Source organism: Ceratina calcarata, unplaced genomic scaffold, assembly GCF_001652005.2.
Source record: "Ceratina calcarata isolate Rehan_Ccalc_2016 unplaced genomic scaffold, ASM165200v1 scaffold25, whole genome shotgun sequence".
Lineage (NCBI taxonomy): Eukaryota > Metazoa > Arthropoda > Insecta > Hymenoptera > Apidae > Ceratina > Ceratina calcarata.
This window is the reverse complement of record NW_017147017.1, coordinates 1,212,201-1,231,501: the sequence shown is the minus strand read 5'-3', so window position 1 is coordinate 1,231,501 and position 19,301 is coordinate 1,212,201. Positions and strand designations below refer to the sequence as shown.

General features: G+C 43.7%; 1 protein-coding gene across 2 annotated transcripts in view; it reads left to right on the top strand.

Annotated features, from left to right (window-relative positions):
• sfl (N-deacetylase and N-sulfotransferase sfl) overlaps positions 1-19,301 on the top strand; it is a 179,553-nt gene that overhangs the window by 132,571 nt on the left and 27,681 nt on the right. For both annotated transcript variants that reach the window (XM_018021039.2, XM_018021040.2), the window contains 2 exons: positions 309-1,554; positions 16,322-16,519. In XM_018021039.2, coding sequence (XP_017876528.1) covers positions 1,382-1,554; positions 16,322-16,519 — 371 coding nt within the window. In that variant the 5' untranslated portion in view covers positions 309-1,381. The remainder of the gene's footprint in view (positions 1-308; positions 1,555-16,321; positions 16,520-19,301) is intronic.

Below are 19,301 nucleotides of genomic sequence, written 5' to 3'. Positions count from 1 at the left end.
AAGTTATTGGCAAAAAACGAAAATTTCGCAAAATCTGAAGGGGTACCCCTTGGAAAAATCTCGGAAAAATCGAAAATTTTTTTTTGTTGTTTATTATTAGTATTGTTCTTCCGACGTCTGATTTCTTTTTAAAAAATGCGTTTCTAAAGTGCATAAACTTTTGGAATTGACTCTATAGCCAATACATCCTTAAAGTCTAGTTTACAAATAACGATCGATTTTTCCGCACGCGAACGAAACAAAAGCGACTAGCCACGTATATTTCTCACCGAATCGTTGAATGAACATTCCACCGTTGACTGTTTCAGACTCCCGTCTCGGGGCGAGGGAATCCAGAGGCGACGCTGCATGAAACGAGATCGATACGGCCGATAGGGGTAACGCTTTGAAAATCGTTCCAGCCAGGAAGCATCGCAGCTTTCCATCGTCTCTAATTGACAGCTGGAGGGGAGAAGAGGTCAGGAAAGAAAGAACGAGACGCAGAAGTCAAGAGGGAGAAACCGGGCGGAGAGGCGGGACGAAGGGTCGAAATTTACGAGTGAACAGGTTTGCTTGCGCTCGTCTAGGAGCTCTCTGCCATCTTGGGCCAGTCGTGAGCCATAACAAATGGTACGTTGGTAAAACCAGCTTAACTCCCGGCAAAACCGGAAACAAAATCTGGCAAAGGTATCAACGTTTGAAAAATTTCATCGCTTTAAACAGTTGTTTACGCAATGGTGATATGTCATCGAAACTTAGAAAGAACCTGATTTTCTCGCGCAAGAATCAGTGAAAGGATGTGCAGGATTTGTAAAATAGATTGTTAAGGAAGCCGAAGTGTAAATAGAGAATAGAGAATATATCGGCCAAATGGGTTAAAGGCGATCGCGCGATGTACGCGCGATGGTCGCAAAATGATCGCGTTGCCCTCGTGGAAACGCAACAAGTGGCGATCTTATCCGTGAACTATCATCGATGTCATCCGAAAGGCAGTCCGGCGGGTTCGATCCAGGACCCCGTTCTTTTAATCTGAAAGAGTTCTCAAAATCCCTGTCAAAGAGCGTCGACAAACTTCCCTGATCGCAACAAAATTTCGCACGAAGACGAAGTCATCGTAAGCTGGCGTTAATCTCGTACGAAGACGAAGTCATCGTAAGCTGGCGTTAATCTCGCACGAAGAAGCTCAAAGCTTTATTCGTATTGATCCACGGAGATCGTTTGATGAGAGTTCGACGACTATGAGAGCCGATGTCCGGCGACAGAGAGAAGAGGAAGTCCTCGTTTCCGAAAGTGAGGAACGTTTGTGGTCGCGGCGCTGTGGCAGGATTCACAGTCCGCGTTTTCACCGGGTGAGAGGGACGTAATCTGAGAGACACAACGGTGCCGTTCGTCGGATGAGACGATGGTGATCAAGATTTCCGCGGTCGAGGCTGGCGTTCCCTTGTTAAACGCCGTCGGTCCGCGTTGCGTCGTGAAACAAGCGACGGTGAAGCGATGCGTCGCGGCGTTGCTCCTCATCTCCGTCGCGAGCATATTCTACTACACCCACTACATCATCAGCAGCCCGCTGTCCAGGTAAGTCCCACCAATCTTTATGTTCAATTACTCTAATGCTTGCTTCCAATCAAATCCCTATACGATTAGTAATCGAGTGTCACCGAAATGTGCAGAAAGCAATATCATTCATCAACGACATAATAGAACAGAATATCGCATACGTATAATACGTCGGAATTTTTAATTACGAATGAAAGCTGAAATCCAATTATAAACGTTTCAATCAAATTATAGGACAATGAATTAATTACAATTGTTACTGTTGAAGCTCGCGCATATACATAGTATTACTGGTTCTTTAACCCGTTCGCTATTACGGATAACTATAGTCATCCGGCACAAAATTTCGTATTTAAACTGGGTTTGGATTTTCGGCCTTACTTCGTTCAGTATCATATCATATAAATACATTGCTCTGAAGAAAAATTATTTTGCTTCTAAAGGCAGTGTTACAGTGGCTTGAGACGAAAGACTTGACCCCAATGTGTACACTTTTGGTGGGGCTCCTCGTTCCTCGTAGCGAAACGGTTAATATCACATGAAAAATTATTTTAATTGGAAAATTTGAATGATGGTATATGTACATGAAGTCGCGAACTTGAGGAGATGAGAAATTCCGTGGACTGGTGAACGCGAACGCGGAATTCCATGAGCTAGGGTAATAAATAGCGAGTTTGCAACGCACGGGACAAGCTATTACGCTTAATTAATGGTAGACGTAACAAAGACTTTCGCTAATTGCCCGGGAACGATTTATTTGCGCGATACGAGATCGAAAATCGCAGCCAACGATCAGCGACCTACCGCTGTGTCCCTTTGAACCGCTTGCGTGCTCTTTATCTTCACGAATATAATTTCGCATTAAAGCTAAAGTACGTAGATCGATGAGGTTAAATTAAAAACGAATTGGAGGGTGACGTTATTAAGACAGATTTCGTTCTGGGAGTCATTCATGCGTGTGTTTACTACCCCTGGCAAGAAGTTTTTGGTCATACATAATAAATAACGTGCAATAAATAGAGCAAACGAAGTTTCAAATAATAAATTATTTTATTTTTAACTTTCAAGGGTTCTTACCCAATATCTAATAATCCTACACTGTTGGATGTGTATATATAGTGGCTTGTATAGTGAGCTGCATCTTATCCAATTCCCATAATTCAGAGCTTGTTCGTTCCCAATTTTCCTCAGTCTTGGCAACCAGTCTAGGTTGTTAGGTTATGGAGTTAATTCGAGAAGACGAATAACCCCACTGGCCAGACGCGTCTCGTCTCGATATGGACCCAATCTCGGTTTCGGGTAACTGGAAGGCAAGACGGGCCTCGGAGGCGATCGCAAAACCCCTCGAGTGGTAGTCGCTCGGAAATCCGGCGTTATTTCGTGGCCGTCCGTAATTACGTAACGCCAAATTGTTGCTGGCAGTTGCTTGACTTCGTGGTTTCCTCCTCGGGGACCTATATCTTAATTGCGCACGTTAATATAGAGACGAGCCAAACGTTACTGGCCACCCTTTGAAGTTAATTACTCGGTATTTGCAAACGATCATGTTTTCCTTCCCGTCTCTCAAGACTCACCGAATTCGCCATCGCAACCGGAAGTTCTCCGTAGTGTTATCAAACCTTCTTCTAATACACTTTTTATTATTTGCATAATTTCATCCAGATTCTAATTCAGCAACGAAGCGTAAAGGTCTTTCTGTTCATCATTCAATCCAGGATAAGTTATCCTTTAAGCTAATATTGTTTGAATCGTAGCGCAGTCTTAGTATCTGATTGAGAATTGAACCGAGATAATAATTGATCACTGTGGTCGATCCATGCCGGGGTGGCCGCGTGTCTTTCGGTTAATTGATATAGTGCTTTGCCTCGACGCGGATCAATCTTAATAGATAACCTATGACCGTTCTGCAAGCAATTGTAGGTTCAGCGTAAACCGTCGTCAATCACCGAACCTAATACTCCCCCGTGGACATTGACATGTAATTTCGCATCGACGTGCCCCCGAAACTCTCTCTCTCTCTCTCTCTCTCTCTCTCTCTCTCTCTCTCTCTCTCTCTCTCTTGCTTTCACTCTCTGTTTCTCCATATTGCAGTTCCGATGCAAATATTCTGAATCACAGCTTCCTTGAAACTCATCACCGATATCTTAGATAAACGATAATTAACGTGTTAATTAGAAATTATGCGATGACTCTATTTAGTTTCTCAATAGAATAATCTTGTTATGAGTATATGTTTAATTTGGAGGAAATCCCAGCGTAAAGTCGTGCTACAGTCGTATTCTTTCAAATTAAAGGAGTAAAGTTAATGGGAGTGAAAAGATCTCGTTGCACACGCGTTACAAAGTGCATTCCCGTGGCCGTGGGACGCGAAATGCGGCCGGATGTTTGTCGCACGCCCAATCAGCTTCAATTCAAGCCTCGCTTCTCTTACATCGTCAGCGTTAAACCTCAGACGTCGTCTTCGTCGACAGCCACGCGCCTTTTGCATGATGGATGCTCATCCTGCATGAAAATGAAAAATATCGAAGGTCCAATTGGATTTCTTTTGAAATACCTGCGTCACATAGCCACTTGGGTGCCCGAAAGAGGTACATTTTCTATACATGCACTGTTCATACTGAAGTTTGGAAATACATCGACGAAACGTCGCATTAATTTCGTTCGAAGCCCAGCGATAAAACGGTTGCACCGCAGACTTTACGGGCCCCCGGGAAACTTGGAAGAGTTGAAAATTTCGATGTGTTCCGGCAGACATTTATGCTCCAAGTTTACACAACTCTATATTACCTTGACAAGACGGATGCTCGGAATAATCAAACTTCTGCGTGGCGAACAACCCGTGATGAATAATGTATCACGCCTATGCGCACCTTACCGCGATTTTTAATACGTTCTCGACGATGAAACACTTAGCCATGTTAATTTCCAATTACACGTTGCCTTCTTTAATTGAAACTTCGAGGCAGTTAGATTTATCAAAGTCCCGGTTAAAAATTGTACTGATAATTGAAATAAGACTTGATGGAACACTCTTATTTTTTCATTGTTGCATCGTGAAACCGTCTGTTCGTGTACAAGCAATTTCCTACAAGATTCTGCGCAAGTTCTCGCATTAATCAGGATTTGATGGTGAGGGATTCGAGTCAGTTCATTGTCCAGTCTTGTGGTAAACGATACGACGGTCACGTAATCATAACGTGGCGCATTCTGGCCCGGGCCGTTGGGGAACAATGTGCCGGCACGCGGATCGCTTGCCCATTAACATTGTCCTGTTGCTCCGGAGATGGTGCGTGAGAAGCGAGCCTAATTCCGTAGGTACCATTCTCCGTCGTTCGTTCGGTAGGTACGCACGTACGCTGGGGCCAAGCGATGTTAACTCGTAACTCTCATCGATTCCGGTGTAAATATACCGAGGAGGCATGTATACGAGCGTGCAGGATTTCCGTTACGCTAGATATACCACGTGTAACACGAATATCGTCGAGAAACGGGTGTACAAAGGCCTCGAACGCGAAATCCAGCTTCGTCCGCTGCTCGTGGGGGAACCAGATAAACCCCCTCTCGAAGAATTAATAGCCTCACGTTGCGAAAGCGGAACGATACAACGCAACCCCTAATGCACCGCCGGGTTTACAACCGAACTCCAAAATATGACTCTTGAAATATCGTCACATTTTTTGTTACCAAGTCGAACGAGTTAGAACGTGGTCGCATTTGAAATACAAAATATAATAATGCTATAAAAATGAGCCAACCGGATCAATACATTATTTCTTTAAATCATTCCGTCAAAAAGCAGACTTGAACAACCTTGTACCTTGTTTTTGCAAAAAAAAATCCTTTTTATAAAGCAGCTGGAGTCACGAATGGATAAATTGGTTGGATTATAGAGTAAGTTTATACTGAAACAAATATATGCGACATACTCTGTGATGAGTAAGAGGCGCAGGCGCAGATATAGGACGTGAAAAAGAAGACGCGTTGCGAAGAACGAATGTACGTAACGTGTTGTAACCAGCAAGGTTTCCGAATAATACTTAAGACATGTAGAATAATATGGTTAAATAAAATAGTTGTTAGTCAGTTAAAATCAATAATTATCAATAAGTACACCACTCCTCAATTATTAACAAGATATAATCCTCCTTATGGAACAGCGTACAAATGACGTATTATCCATAAAGCCATGCTGAGATGAATGATCCTAAGCTTAATGCGTTTATTACCATCGCAGCCATCTGGCCTCGATATCTCTAACCGCAAACATCGCTACAAGATCCTTTATCCTTTATACCGAGCCGGTTCCATTGAAAACACCCTCATCTCGTGCGTTGAAAGCTTTCGGTGGACTTTGACGAATCAGAGGACCGTGGATATCGCGGTGAAAGCGGCCACGTTAAATCATCGTGGAATTAGGAGGTATCACAGCGTTTCCTGAATTCCATTCGACCGTGGAAAAGAAGCATTCATCATGCGCCGCGAGACAGGTTGACCTGGCGTTTTGCTCGAAGCAGTGGACGCGCCGCTGATAAGGGAAAAGGGAAAAATCGACGGGTCAACGAAGCCGACGAGTCTGAATGTCCGTTAATAAAGCCCCGACTGATAAGAGCCGTTGGTATCGAACGTGGAAAAAAATAACCGATTTGCGAGATTGAATAGAGATTCGATGGCTGTTCAAGAAATTTCTTTGAACACACACGTATATTCTATCGAGTATAGATCGATAGATTCGAAATAATGGTTAAATTCTGTCGGTTATTCATGGATCTATTTAAGCAGTCTTTGATATGCATCCATTTAGCTGCAGTTCAAAGGGTTAGTGTGTGCGGCTCTAAGAGAGCTAATCTAAATCGCAGATATCATTTGATTGCTCTCGCTCTAATTCCATCTCTTTGAACGTCTATAGGAAATTCGTTGCATTATTTCATATTCCAAGGAAATTCATTATATTATACTCTCGAGCAGAATTATCTAAGACCCGATGCGTGGTTATCAATAGAATTTGATATGGATGAAAAAAAGCAACGTGTGGAGTAGGCGTAAACTCAGCGGAATCGAATGCGAATCTGGTTTAGCATTTCTGTGGGCAGCAACGGCGAACTTCGCTCGAAATCCTTGAGATGTTCCAGGCTGGTAAATTTAATGCCTGCGTGCGTTATCTGACACTCGTCGCGATGCAGCTAAATAATGTGCGGAGTCCGATGCCGGAACTGCAGCTACGCCGTATCCGCCGGATCTTCGAGGTTCGTCGCAATAATCAGTAATATATGTATGTGTGCGAAGCAACGATCCTGATATGCACGGATGAATAAGCGATACGTAATTCGCACCGTCTGATACCAGCCACGCTCAACATGCACATCTGTTTCCTAATTGTCAGACCGTACATTTTTATGCATTACGCAAATTTACGAAAGAAATATGCATAGAGATTTTCTACCAGACGTATTTTTCATATTCCGCATATTTTTATGTATTTCCAATTATTTTAAAGCTGCATAAAATTTAATATTTTCTGGGGCGTATGGACAAAAATGTTTTCAGTAGCTCGTTGAAAGTTTCAAAATACACGTTGTACATAATTATTCTTTACCTCGCTGAATTTATTCTATAAAATTCATGTTTCACTTAGAGGAACACGGGATTTCTGAAGCCCGACAATAGGTAAATTCTTGCCTAGAAAATCCGGTGGAATCCCTGATCTACGTTGTACCCGCCAGACATAAATATTGCGTACAATAGTAATACAATACGTTATCTTGCGTGCTCTGGTTGCCAGGATTTTCTTTCCTCACCCATCAGTTAATTTTTTGCCAAACGTATACGTGATGAATGGGCAAACAGTCAGTCTCTGTTCGAAATTAAAGTGGAAGAACGTAACATATTTTAGGCGAAAGAAGGAACTAGCTTTCATTTATTAATAGGCAGCATGCTAACGCTATGTGAAATATTTGTTTCAAAAAGGGAAAAAACGAAGAGAACTGTAGTATTCGATACAATTGGAATTGTATCTCGTTGATATACTGCGTGCGCACAAAGGGGATGCAGTTAAGGGTGGAAGGAATCTGTCGGACGGCGGACAGATGCCGTAGCTATGATCGTGCACCGAAATGGAAGCCAATAATTCTTTGCGCTCGAACGGTTCCGAGCAAGCGGAGGAAACGTGTGGGCGCAGATAGACGCCGCGACTCTGTACGTATAAATTGCATCGTCTCCCTTGAACGGCTCATCACGGTCCGACGATCGTTTCCTATTGATTAGGAGTTCAATTATTGGTCCCGGCCGATTTTTACTTTTTGCTTTCGCTTCCGCCGCTTTTCTTTCGACTTCCATCAATAGCGGATGATGGAAACGAACCCTTTTGTGCGGCGTTCGTGTACGTAGGATATACTCCAAGAATCGAGATGAATTGTAGACTGTTCCTATTATACGATCGGATTCGAAATTCGAAAATCATTTCTCAAAACTTTAACAATGCATTGGAAATCAGGAAGGCCATCATCGATCGAATCGATTGCACATTAAACTCTGTAGCTCCTATTTGAAAACGAAAATGTCAACTCCTTATTTCTTATCGTTAGATTTTATATAATGTTAATGTTCAAAGGTATCGCGTGCAATTGGAAAGATTTTTTTCCATACACTCCGAGTTCAACAGTTAAGTGCTTACGTATTCAAACAGCGCACTCGATCGCGAGTACGTCGAGCCACTTTATCGATGTAAATGTGGGGAGAGAGAGAGAGAGAAAGAGAGAGAGAGAGGGAGACAGTCTTCCTTCGAGCGCAACTTTGCGCTATTGGCACGTCGCTGGAATTACGCTTATCAAGCATTCGGTCGACGATGCGAGCTGATCTCGGTCGCCGAGCTAGAACGAATGGGCCGAGGATTAAAAAGGGCTTTTAATCGTCGAGCGACCGATAAAAAGCGCATACGAGATGCTTCGCGAGATTTATGCATTTGGGGTAAATAGGTTACACGGTGTCGATGAGCGAGGAACGATGAGCGCATTCTTTGAACGATCGATTAATGGTTTTGGGTGCTGATCACGCGGATTTTAATCATTTTACATCGGTTACAGAGTAAAAAGGCCTTTTTATTTCATACGATTTTCGCGCGTGAACAGCATCGCGTTAGACGCGAGGCATCGTTAAAGAGAATCACGGCGAAATTATAATCACCGCTTAATCTCGTTAATTTATTTCGCTGTTTTCCGAGTCGCTTAAAGATTACACGCGGGCGTCCGTTTAAAAATCCGGACGGGCGTCGCGACGCGTCGCGAGAGATAAAGAGAAACGGCCAGCGGTGTGCAAGGTTTCACGGAGATCAGCCGGGTAATTCTTTTCGACGCTAATCCGCTTGCAGCGTCGCGGAAAAGAAGCTTAGGCCAACATCTCGCACATTGGGATATCTCCCCTCTCGTTCCCTTAAACGACGGATCACAACAAACCAGAATTCTACGTGCTCTCGATTAGGTATTGCATTACAAAATCATGCAGCGTGTATCATTTATCGTTCATAGAACTACAGTTGCATAAATGAACGTTAAATTAGTATACGAAGACTAATTCATAGTGTCAATTTTTATTATATCCTGCATCGGTCAAAGGAAATAGGTCTGGCTTATTAGCATTAAGAGGTCACGGTTGTAATTTTGTTAGAGCGGAATTCCAGCGTTTACTGCGTCATTAGTGTTTCTATCTAATTGTTCACCTTTGGATATTCGGCTGTCCTCTCTCTCTCTCTGATATAACACATCTTAGAGAGCTCAGGAATTGCTGGCGTTCCAGTGTGGCTGCCGTGCCCTTTGACGATGTATTAATTGCGCTCCAACTTTGATAGATCTCGCGCAAAGCGTGGGCGTTAATAACGTTTCTGTCGTTGAATCTCGGCTGATGTGCCGGAAACCGGAATTTAACCATGTTTCGACAGCACTCCGATGCACGCGCACAAAAATCTTTTCAACCAATTGTCTTCCACGATTAATTTTCTTCAATCGAATCGACCTATTTCTCAAGTTTGATTTATGATCGTTGTTATAATCCGAACAGAACTGTGTGTAGTTATTGCTTTCTTTCCTAAAATTAAATCCTTTTATTGTTCAAAAATAATGTGTACCTCAGTGTACGTATTCTTGTACATTAAATGCGTTCTTCGCATTTTTTCCACATGAAATTTGTGTATAAAATCGAGTCTAGGATATTGGAAAACATCTAAGCGTACATTTGGTAATGGAAGAATTTGATGATGGGACAAGTTCGCGCGAGAGTGACTTCGAGTTCCGGCTAGTTTCATCAGTCGAGACTTAATCGACGTTCCAGGAAAATCCCTCTGTCGCTGGTAGGCGAATATAAGCGACGGTTAAGTGACTGAATTAAAGAGGAAAGATTGCGACCATTTCTTTCTGTTAAGTGCTCGTAAGGCTGATATATGGAAGTCCATAAACAAGCCGGTACGTACAATCCGGCCTGGAAGCCGCGTCCCGGTGAGCTTCGGCGCAGCTGCCAAATGTAATTGGACGAAATAAACGTTGCAACAAAATGCTCTTCCCTTCCCCTTCCCCAGACGCTTGTATCGTTTATATCCTTTTAACACTCGGCAGAAAGGTAGACGATATTCAGTTAAAAAAAAAATCAGTTTGTGAAAAAATGATGAATATATAAAGTGAGAGAATATTTAGAGCTCTTTTGCTCTACGTTTCTGCTGTGTCCGGTATCGTTTCTCGATCAAAGGAACGTGACGGACAAGCTGGAGCGAGCTTTTAGCTGAAAATCAACGCCCGTTTGGGGCGAGATAAAAAAAGGAACGAAAGGCAGGATCAAACTCTCTAGCAGGTCGAGAGAGGGTGGAAAGCCCATCAAGAAGGGTGGCCCTGGCATCCGGCAATTTACGGACGTCCGGCGAAACTGATTTCGTGGCGACAGAAATTACTTGTTCAGGAAGTCGCGACCACCCTCGATCTCCTCTTCCCCGTCTCGTTTCCGCGCGATCCCAGCTCTTCTCCCATTTTCCATTCCGCAAATTTCGCTGTTCCACCTCTTTCGATTTTCTTCTTCTGCAAATCTTCTCTTTTTCGTTGCTCTTCGGGGGCGGCGTGAAAATCTCGCCCGCTGTGACACAGGAATTGAACTCGACTCCTGATACGTACCATGTTTCCGGAGGTTATTGGCTCCTCGGCGGGGAACGGGTTTTCACGATAGAGCACGCTGGTCGAGGATCAGAGTGCAGCTTTCCTATGAAATATTTCAATCCCAACTTCGAGAAACACTGATTCGATTCGGAGTATATTAAATTCGTATTTTCCGGGCTCTCAAAGGTGGAAAGCAATTGCATCGTAAGGTACGTACGTCAAACTGCACTATGTTGGCTAAATAGCATCGAGGATGCAAATAAATAAGGGATATGAATTAAGGATAGTCTAAAACCAATTTGGAATAACTTTGCCTACCGCGATCGTATCGTACTCTCTTTTGTTAATGTTAACGGTGGCAGATAAATTCCGAAGGGTGATTACCGATTAAGCCTGTGCAAATAGCGAAGTAATTCGACTAGCCGATCAAATGCCGTAATCGAATAACTCGAGCCAGTGGCGTATACGAAAATGCGCCGATCGAGGCGATCCGCGGAGTTGGCAACCGAATTAACGGGCGTTGCGCGATCGGAATTGCTAGGCCAGTGGATCCAACGTGAGGGAGGAGGGTCCGCGCGACAAAAGATCGAATTAACCCCGGTGTGCCTAAATTGTCGACCGGCACTCGAATTACCGAGAGCGACCAGTCATTTTCGGCCCTCGTGGATTATGACCGCAAGTCAAACGCGCTTTCCAGGCCCAAACATCCGCCCGGGCCCTGATGGCGAATTTCGAGCTGATAACATAGTCCGCGTTATCGTCGAGGGTTCGCCTGTTTGCACAGTCTCTCTCGTTTGCGTTTAGACGTTTTAGATACAGAATCTCATTGGGGATTATTGTGAATTATAGTTTCACGTGAATAGTAAAAGCGAACTGGCAATAACAGCCGATGGAACATGCGATTCTTGTCTTTTCGAATGGTAGGAAAGAAGTTTATCGAGGTTTCGCGTTAGTTGTTCCCCAGAGAATCGACAGATTTATGACTCCATTATGTATCAAAGTCCCGAGGCTCGCAGTCAGGGGAGAGAGAGAGAGAGAGAGAGAGAAAGTCCGGTCAGGCTTTTATCGCACCTGGCGCCGTGGATTCGCGTGCGTTGGCGCCATTTGCTCCCGAACCTGGGGCTATAGAAGCTCGCGAGTCGACGTACACGTTTCCTGGCGAACGGCTATCGACGCCAGAAGTAAAAGGGGAAAAAATACGAAAAAGAAGAAAAGACTCGGGAACTGATCTAACGAAAAAGCGAATAGCGAGCCGACTCGCGAAGGGAGAGGCAAGTTCTTGCGGTACTTCCGCTAATTTGCTAGTGAAGCATCGTTGTCGGAACTGTTTTTTTTTTACGTCAGAAAAACTTTGGTCGTTGCGCAACGATGCTTGTTAAAACCTTTCCCTGATCGCGTTTTACGGTTCAAGAATCTCATACCTCTCCTCTTTTACGTCTTTAGTTAAAAAATTAAACGTATAGATTTATCGTTTTTCGGTCTTGTACAAGCTTCGAGATGTTATCCGAGTCCTGAACAATAGCCCTTAAGAAACGAGAGACCTTGAATCGTGACCTGGTTACGTATAAAGGCTCTCGCGATCTTTAAACGATGATCATGATACGCGTCGCACGTTTTATATCTTTTGGCCACAATTGGTTTTATGGAAGGGTTAAGTATGGCTCTCGCTGGGCATTAAAGTCGAATGAATTGCGTATATCGCGTTTCGTGACCGTAACAGTATATCTTCCCGCGTGCGAAGTTCGTTCACCCTTGCGCGCGACTGCGCGGCCCCCTTTTTCAAGTGCAGAAACAACCCGATCGCGGCTGATAGAAGCTGGAATTCGCGGGACACTCGTAAAAGCCGTCGCGGCGATTGACTGCGACAAAAACGAACGGAAACAGGATTTTATATGCACAGTTTTCCACGGTTCGCGGCCAAACGACTTGGAAGAATCCTAATAGTATCTTTTTATGCATACTTATATTTTATAGAATCTAAATTTAGCATGTATTATAAAATTGTTCAACTTTTAAAGTCAAAGATATTCGTCATAATGATCAAATCAATAGTTTTCGATGAAATACTGACGGTAACAGAGATGCTTGAATATTGTACAAAAAGCGTTTTCTAATTGTCGAGGCTAGGTGACAATGAAGCGAGGCGCGATAACTTGGTGAATAGGCATAAAGATACGCGTGACAAACTGTGTACACATTCAGGTCACGAGCCAATCAGCATAATGATCTTGCGGATGGTAGAAATAGACGAAGCCTAACAAGGGAAGCCTCGAAGACGGATCCGAGGTTGACGAACGCGAATCCGCTTGATTTCGAGCAATTGACTCCCAGACCATTTAAACTCATATTCATAAATGCTCGTTTACCATGTTCTCTCAGTTTCATCCATTAAGAGTTTAAATAAGGCTGTAGAATTTTATAAAAATGGTATAGCCTGCGCGTTATTGACTCATAGTTGATTAAGCGTTTGTAGCTGCGTTCTATCAAACTAGGAGTGAGTGTCTTAGAAGATCATAGTAAGAAACGAGCTTGGACATAACTCATACTCAACGCTTGCCGCATTCCATTAACTTGAGAGGAGGAATGATCTAGCGAGAAGCTCCGCTCCCAGCATCCTCTAAGTTCTATAAATAAGCCGACGTCTTGCGTTCCTTTTTACACATACCAAAAGCCGAGGAGAGCATGAGCTTTGAAGTACAGATAAATATTTTCTTTTACCGTTAAAGAATGTATAAAAGTGATCAATAGCGTCGAGTGTCACTTTGTGTAGTTGTACAGTACATATTGACGGAGGCAGAAGCTTGTGTGAGAATGAAGGAAGATCAGTGTAAAATTGGCCGTTGACTCGGGTGCTGCGCTGTGTAATAATTGACAAGGGGTTGCAAAGTTAACGAGGAACGCGAGCAAGCCGGAGGAGGAAAACTCTTGCCGGAGATTTACGGGGCTGTTGATGCAACCTCGGTGAACGGGTGTTCCGTTGATGTACCACCTCAAGTAATCATACCATTGAGGTCGATGTTGTTAGCTTAAAACGTTGAATCTGCGAACAAAGCGTTGAATAATTCCGGCCATTCATTACTGGCCGCAGAACAGCTACTTACTATTCCGAAAGGAGGTGGCCGTGTAGGAATCAGAACTTCTATCTGAAATGAGAAAAAACTTTTGATGAACTACCTGTGCAAATCTTACAAATAATCAATGTAATTCAATTTATTTGAAATTTTTGTCCAATCAGCTTGGGAATATTTGTATTAAGAATTTTCTTATGTTTGAGTCAGTACTTTTTTAAATTGTCGGAGGATAAAAAAGCAAACAGTAAAGGTAATATGGCAAGGTAATATCAATTACGTTCGAAAGCAGGAGCGATCGATGATGGAATATAATAAAGAGCTTCCGACTAGGCTCCAGAGCTTGCGCGTACCACTTAACGAATATTCATATCGGTTCGACATCGACGATATTTTATCGTCAATTATAGAATCTGTGATCCGTAGGTTTAAGTGTCTAGTCTACTTCGCGCATTATCGTAATCGCGTTATCGTAAATTCATATTAAGGGCATTCCGAGCTGTATCGAGCAATAGGAACTTGGAATTTGGGTCAGATGACATCCGCGTCCACTAATAAGCCTGCGCGCTAATAGGCTTACTCGATGCACGCAGAAACGTCGTGTGATGCACGATAGGATGACGGCTTCGTATCTCCCTCGGACCAGATTAGCCCTGCCTACCCGAAAGCTTACACGCCGAACATGCGCCGTGAATCTTTCCGGCTCCGCTTTTACCCGGCTAACCTCCTCCTTAATCGAGTTTACCTGCCATCAAGTTATCCCTTGCGCGACGTGCAAAGATTTATTAATCGGATGCAAAAATCTAATCTAGGAGAGAAATCGTGTAAAGAATTCGACTATCATCGTTCGATTTGTTGAAACAGTTTTGTATGGATTTTGTATATGAATTGATCAATTTTATTTGAAATGCGAAAATCTTGTATAATACGTAATGTCGAGGAGAACAGTCATGAATGTTTGACTTTGATCGTCTTTTTTTTTATTCGCGTATAATTTCGCTGATAAGAAATGACCGAAATACCTGAAGTATCCGAAGTTCGATGAATGGTAGTCGGCGAAGTGTACGCCGCATACTTTTCCACGGCGTTTCCTTTCAAGGGAAAAGTTTGCCGGAAAGTTCTCGGACTGCGGCGCACAAAAGATTCGATTTGAATTTCATACCGGCGATTATGGATGTAGATTCCACCCCTGCGGCCTATTCGATTCGATTCCGCTGTCCGGAAGTCCAGTTTCCGGAGACCACTACCCTTTCCTGTGGAAAATCTGTCTTGTATTCGTTCGTTTAAAATTAACTTCAAGGATGCTTTACTCGTTTCGTTTATCAATCGCTTATCACGAAACGTTATCAATATCGTTGTAAATGGAAACATATTTAATTAACTGCCATGTGACATTGAAAAGAAATCGCTTGTAACATTTTCCTAACTCACGATCGCAGAGAGTGAAATAGCATCTGACTTACTTAGTGAAGCGCAATGGCCTGTTCGAAGGCATCTTGAGTACTTATCGCGGGTGTGGAAGGGGTCGGTGCATTATGCGGGACGGAATTAACACGTCGTCGGGTCCCGGAGACTTCGGCCTGATAAACCAGCATTGACCATCGACCGCGCGTTCGCCACAAAGTCGCACGCGGCCCGAGACCGTGATCGATAAACCGGACCTCCGGTATTACGAGAGCAAACAGCGCGATATTACGCCGCCGGTCACGTACATCAAGACGAGTTTTGGCTGGCAAATTGCGACCGGAAACCGGGTCGTGCTCTCGCGCGCGTTAAGCCTGCGAAACCGGTAAACGGGAAACTTTTCCGGCAATTTTCAACCGAGCGAGAGAGAGAGAGAGGGAAGCCGTAAATTCGTTACGCACGTTTCGTTCTCGCGTTAAATGTAAAAACGTTGTACCACGGTTGATCTTCATTAAATGTTTGACATCGACTTTTTTATTGAAATAGCAGTTTTGCAATAAATTCCGATTTTAATTAAATCTCTCCAATTTGAGCATATAGGTGTTCGATCGACTGCAACGATAATCTTTAAATTCGAATGTCAAACGGGATCTGCATATTAAAATTGCAAAAGGATTCGCGATTCGCGATCTCTATGATGGTATATCAGACGAACGTTAATTCCACCTATGCAATAGGATTATGGGTGAAAGGATCGCTTTGAAGATAGAAAGCTGAAAAGGGTCGGGCATTCCTTAAAAGCTTCTCGGGAGGCCTCGGGTTACGGCGATTCCGATGAAAGAATTCCTTCATCGTACCTCCTCGAGACGAATCTCCTTTTGCCTCGACTCTTTGAGACACACAGTGGGATTATCGGTAATCGTAAAAATGTCGTCCGATTCATGCCAAGTGGAGCAATCCGCTCCGCTTTCGATGCTACCAACGACGTTATCTCGTCTTCTAGTTACGCCAAGAAAATCTCTCTACCCCTCGAAATAACGAAAGCTAGATGCGAACTTGACCAAGCCGTTGCGAATCTTTAACAAAAATATGTTTAGAAAAATATGATTTTCAATAAGATTCCTTGCTTCTTCTATTCTTGATTAAATTTTTAATAATAATGTGTTGAATTGATTTCTGTTGCAGTCTGATCCATCGGGATACAAGGCCAGAACCAGCGATCAGTTGTTCAACGTTGAGGGGTGCGACGAGGCTACCCTCTGCACCGGATCACCGCAGCGAGGCTCGTTTGAGAACAGACTCGAAGGTGTTGGTCTTCGTGGAGACGCTCTATTCCATGCTGGGCAAGCACATCGCGGAGCTGCTCGTCGCCAATCGAATAAAGTGTGTACACTCGAACGAATTGCTTTGCAATTAAACAGAGCGAGAGTAAAATTGCAGAAACTGTTCGTCTCCGAACACGAGAAGTAGTAATCGTTTGCTTCGTGATAAATAAATGGAAGAAGGAAGGAAGGTACGGTGGGATCAAACAGAATATCGAGTAATTTCCCAGAGAGTAAACGATATTTTCCTATAGACAATTTCCTCTGGTTATGGAAACAAGTTTTTGCACTTTGTATTCATTCTTATGCGAGGCGCCGGAGAGAGAGAGACGCTTGTTTTCCGTCTGGGTAAAAACGATTGTATCGTCGCAGTTGGAAAAACTTCATCTCGTTAGTGTTTCGCGCGAAATGCGAGGAAATTGTTTCTTTTTTCGTCATGTCGCGGCGGCGGAATATCATTTGTATCGAAAAGGTTTTCTCTTCCGATTCGTTTTTCCCGCGATAATCAAACGATTCCGTGGGAACATCAAAAGTTTTTTTATTCAATCAAGACGGGAACCGTAACAAGAGGCATCTCGCATCGGGAGAGAGTGTAAAAGAAACGTCCCGTTGTTAACGAGTCTACTTAAATTTTCAACCGAGCAATCACGGTGTGAGTAACCGCGTGTCTGAACATCTTTGATCTTAATTCGATTTAATCCGCATTCAAGATGCCCCGAGAGTCATTCGCGTGATAGTTCGTAGCTAATGGATCGTCTTTAATCGAAAAAGAAATGTTAAACCGTGCGTTAATGTTTAATAACGTGAAATTAATCGAAGAAATTCGTAAAGATTACGCCGTGAAGATCTATCTGTCGACGGGAGCACAAAAGAAAATGTCAGGACGTAACCGGGGATGGATTTAACGCGAGCTGGTTTAAACGGGGATCTTGAGCCAAAGCCTGTTCACCTGATTCTTGGATAATCGTGCAATAATGGCCAGCTAATGCAACGTGATGGCTGGCCTAGCCTCGCCGACTGCTGGGTATTACCGGTTAGCCCAGAAAGTAGATACTGAATCTCAAGAAAGGAATCAAATCTCGGAAGCAACGTAACTAATTAATAGACTGCAGATTTTATGCATTTATAAACAATTGAATTAATGCTGATGAATATCGAAGGTGAATGCATATTGCATTGAATGGTTAAAGTGATAAAAGGAATCTCAATTGCGTGAAGATTCAGGATCCGATCGCGACTTCGATAACAGGTAAGGACGATACAAGGTGGAAATGGATGAAGCGTAATAGGTGGATAAAGTGACAAGCGCAGAATATGACATAGAGCATACATAAGTTCCGTGTATGTAGGGAACACGGCAGTCGTGTGTAACGCGATCGGATGGCGTGGCAAAGGGGTGTGCAAGTCGTCCTACACGCGTTTGTATGCGTGCGTCTGTCATCCGATAAACGGAAAGTCAATCGGCGCACCTGTACACGCGTGTTCGACTAACGCGCGAGCGAGACCTACAGAGAGGGAGAGAACAGTAGTCTCTCCCGTTTGCTTTATCTGCTGCAATTTCATAATCGATAATCGAGGCCGACGGCTAGCTGCCCGAACAACATTCGGTCGCGTTACAACCCAGCTGGGGAAATTTTGTTTTCGGAGATTGCCGACTGGTTCAGCTCTCCGGGGTTGTGTTTGGCCAAGCCATTCACTCCCTGCCATCACCATCGAAGAGATATGTGTGCCCGAGATATGTTTGCTAATGTTTGCGGCATGGAAAAACTTTTTTTCAACGGAGGTCATTTTTCTATTTGTTTTTTTTTTAATATTTTTCAGTCACACATCAGTGTGATTGGACTAATTGAAAAAGAAGCGTAGATACACCGAAGCGTAGACTGGACTATTTTTACCCGATTCAATATAACAGATGGACAGAGTCAGTTCAAAGTCAGACATGCCCTGTTTTAAACAGTTATTACGGAAGCATTGAAAATCATGAAGGCGGCACGGAGTAGAATACGCAAAGCGTTGGCGCGACACAGCGCGGCGAGTAGAACAAGTCGGGTCGCGGTCAGCCAAGTCTATCCATCACGCGACGACGATCACCCAAGCTGTCACGTACAATTCATCCATTACAACCCAACCCTTGCCGATCCACAGCCGCTGGTTTTATCACGTACGGACGTTATTATTAATCACTTTATGGCGTTTGGTAGCCGCGTGAAGATTATCCATAGATCGGAAAAACGGAATCGAGAGCCATCCAATAAAGCACCGGCAGACATAAGACAAAAACGAGACGACGCATATATCATTTATGCGTCCCTCTCGTTTAGACGGGCACGCGTTCCACGATATATCACGCGTGTCGTAGACAGAGGTGCCACGCACTATTTTATCGAAGCTAGCCCGCTTCTTATCCGAAAACAATGTATCAGGTGATATCGATCGATGCCTCCTGTCCAACCCCTTCTCGTCCCTTCCCGTCTCGTTTCGTCGTTATTTTTTAGTATCCCCCCTGCAAGGTACTAATGCAGTCTGCACCACGACACTCGTTACTCGTGACATCGACACGGGAGGGTGTCCGGGCGCAGAGGGTAAACGGCAGGGGTGGAAACCCCGATCGACTCTCCCTCTTTTATTTTTGCACGCACGCATCATCCTCTCCTTTCGTTCGCTCTGCAATTTTTCTCCTCTGCTATTCCGTGCCCTCTGGGATTTCAAGAGATGGACGACGGCATTCAAGATAGACCCACTATTTCAACTTCGATATCCTCTCATAATATTTTTTTTATACATGCAGAAAGAAATCTTTGTGAAATATCTAAAATTCGCACGTTTTATCATAAATTCTAATC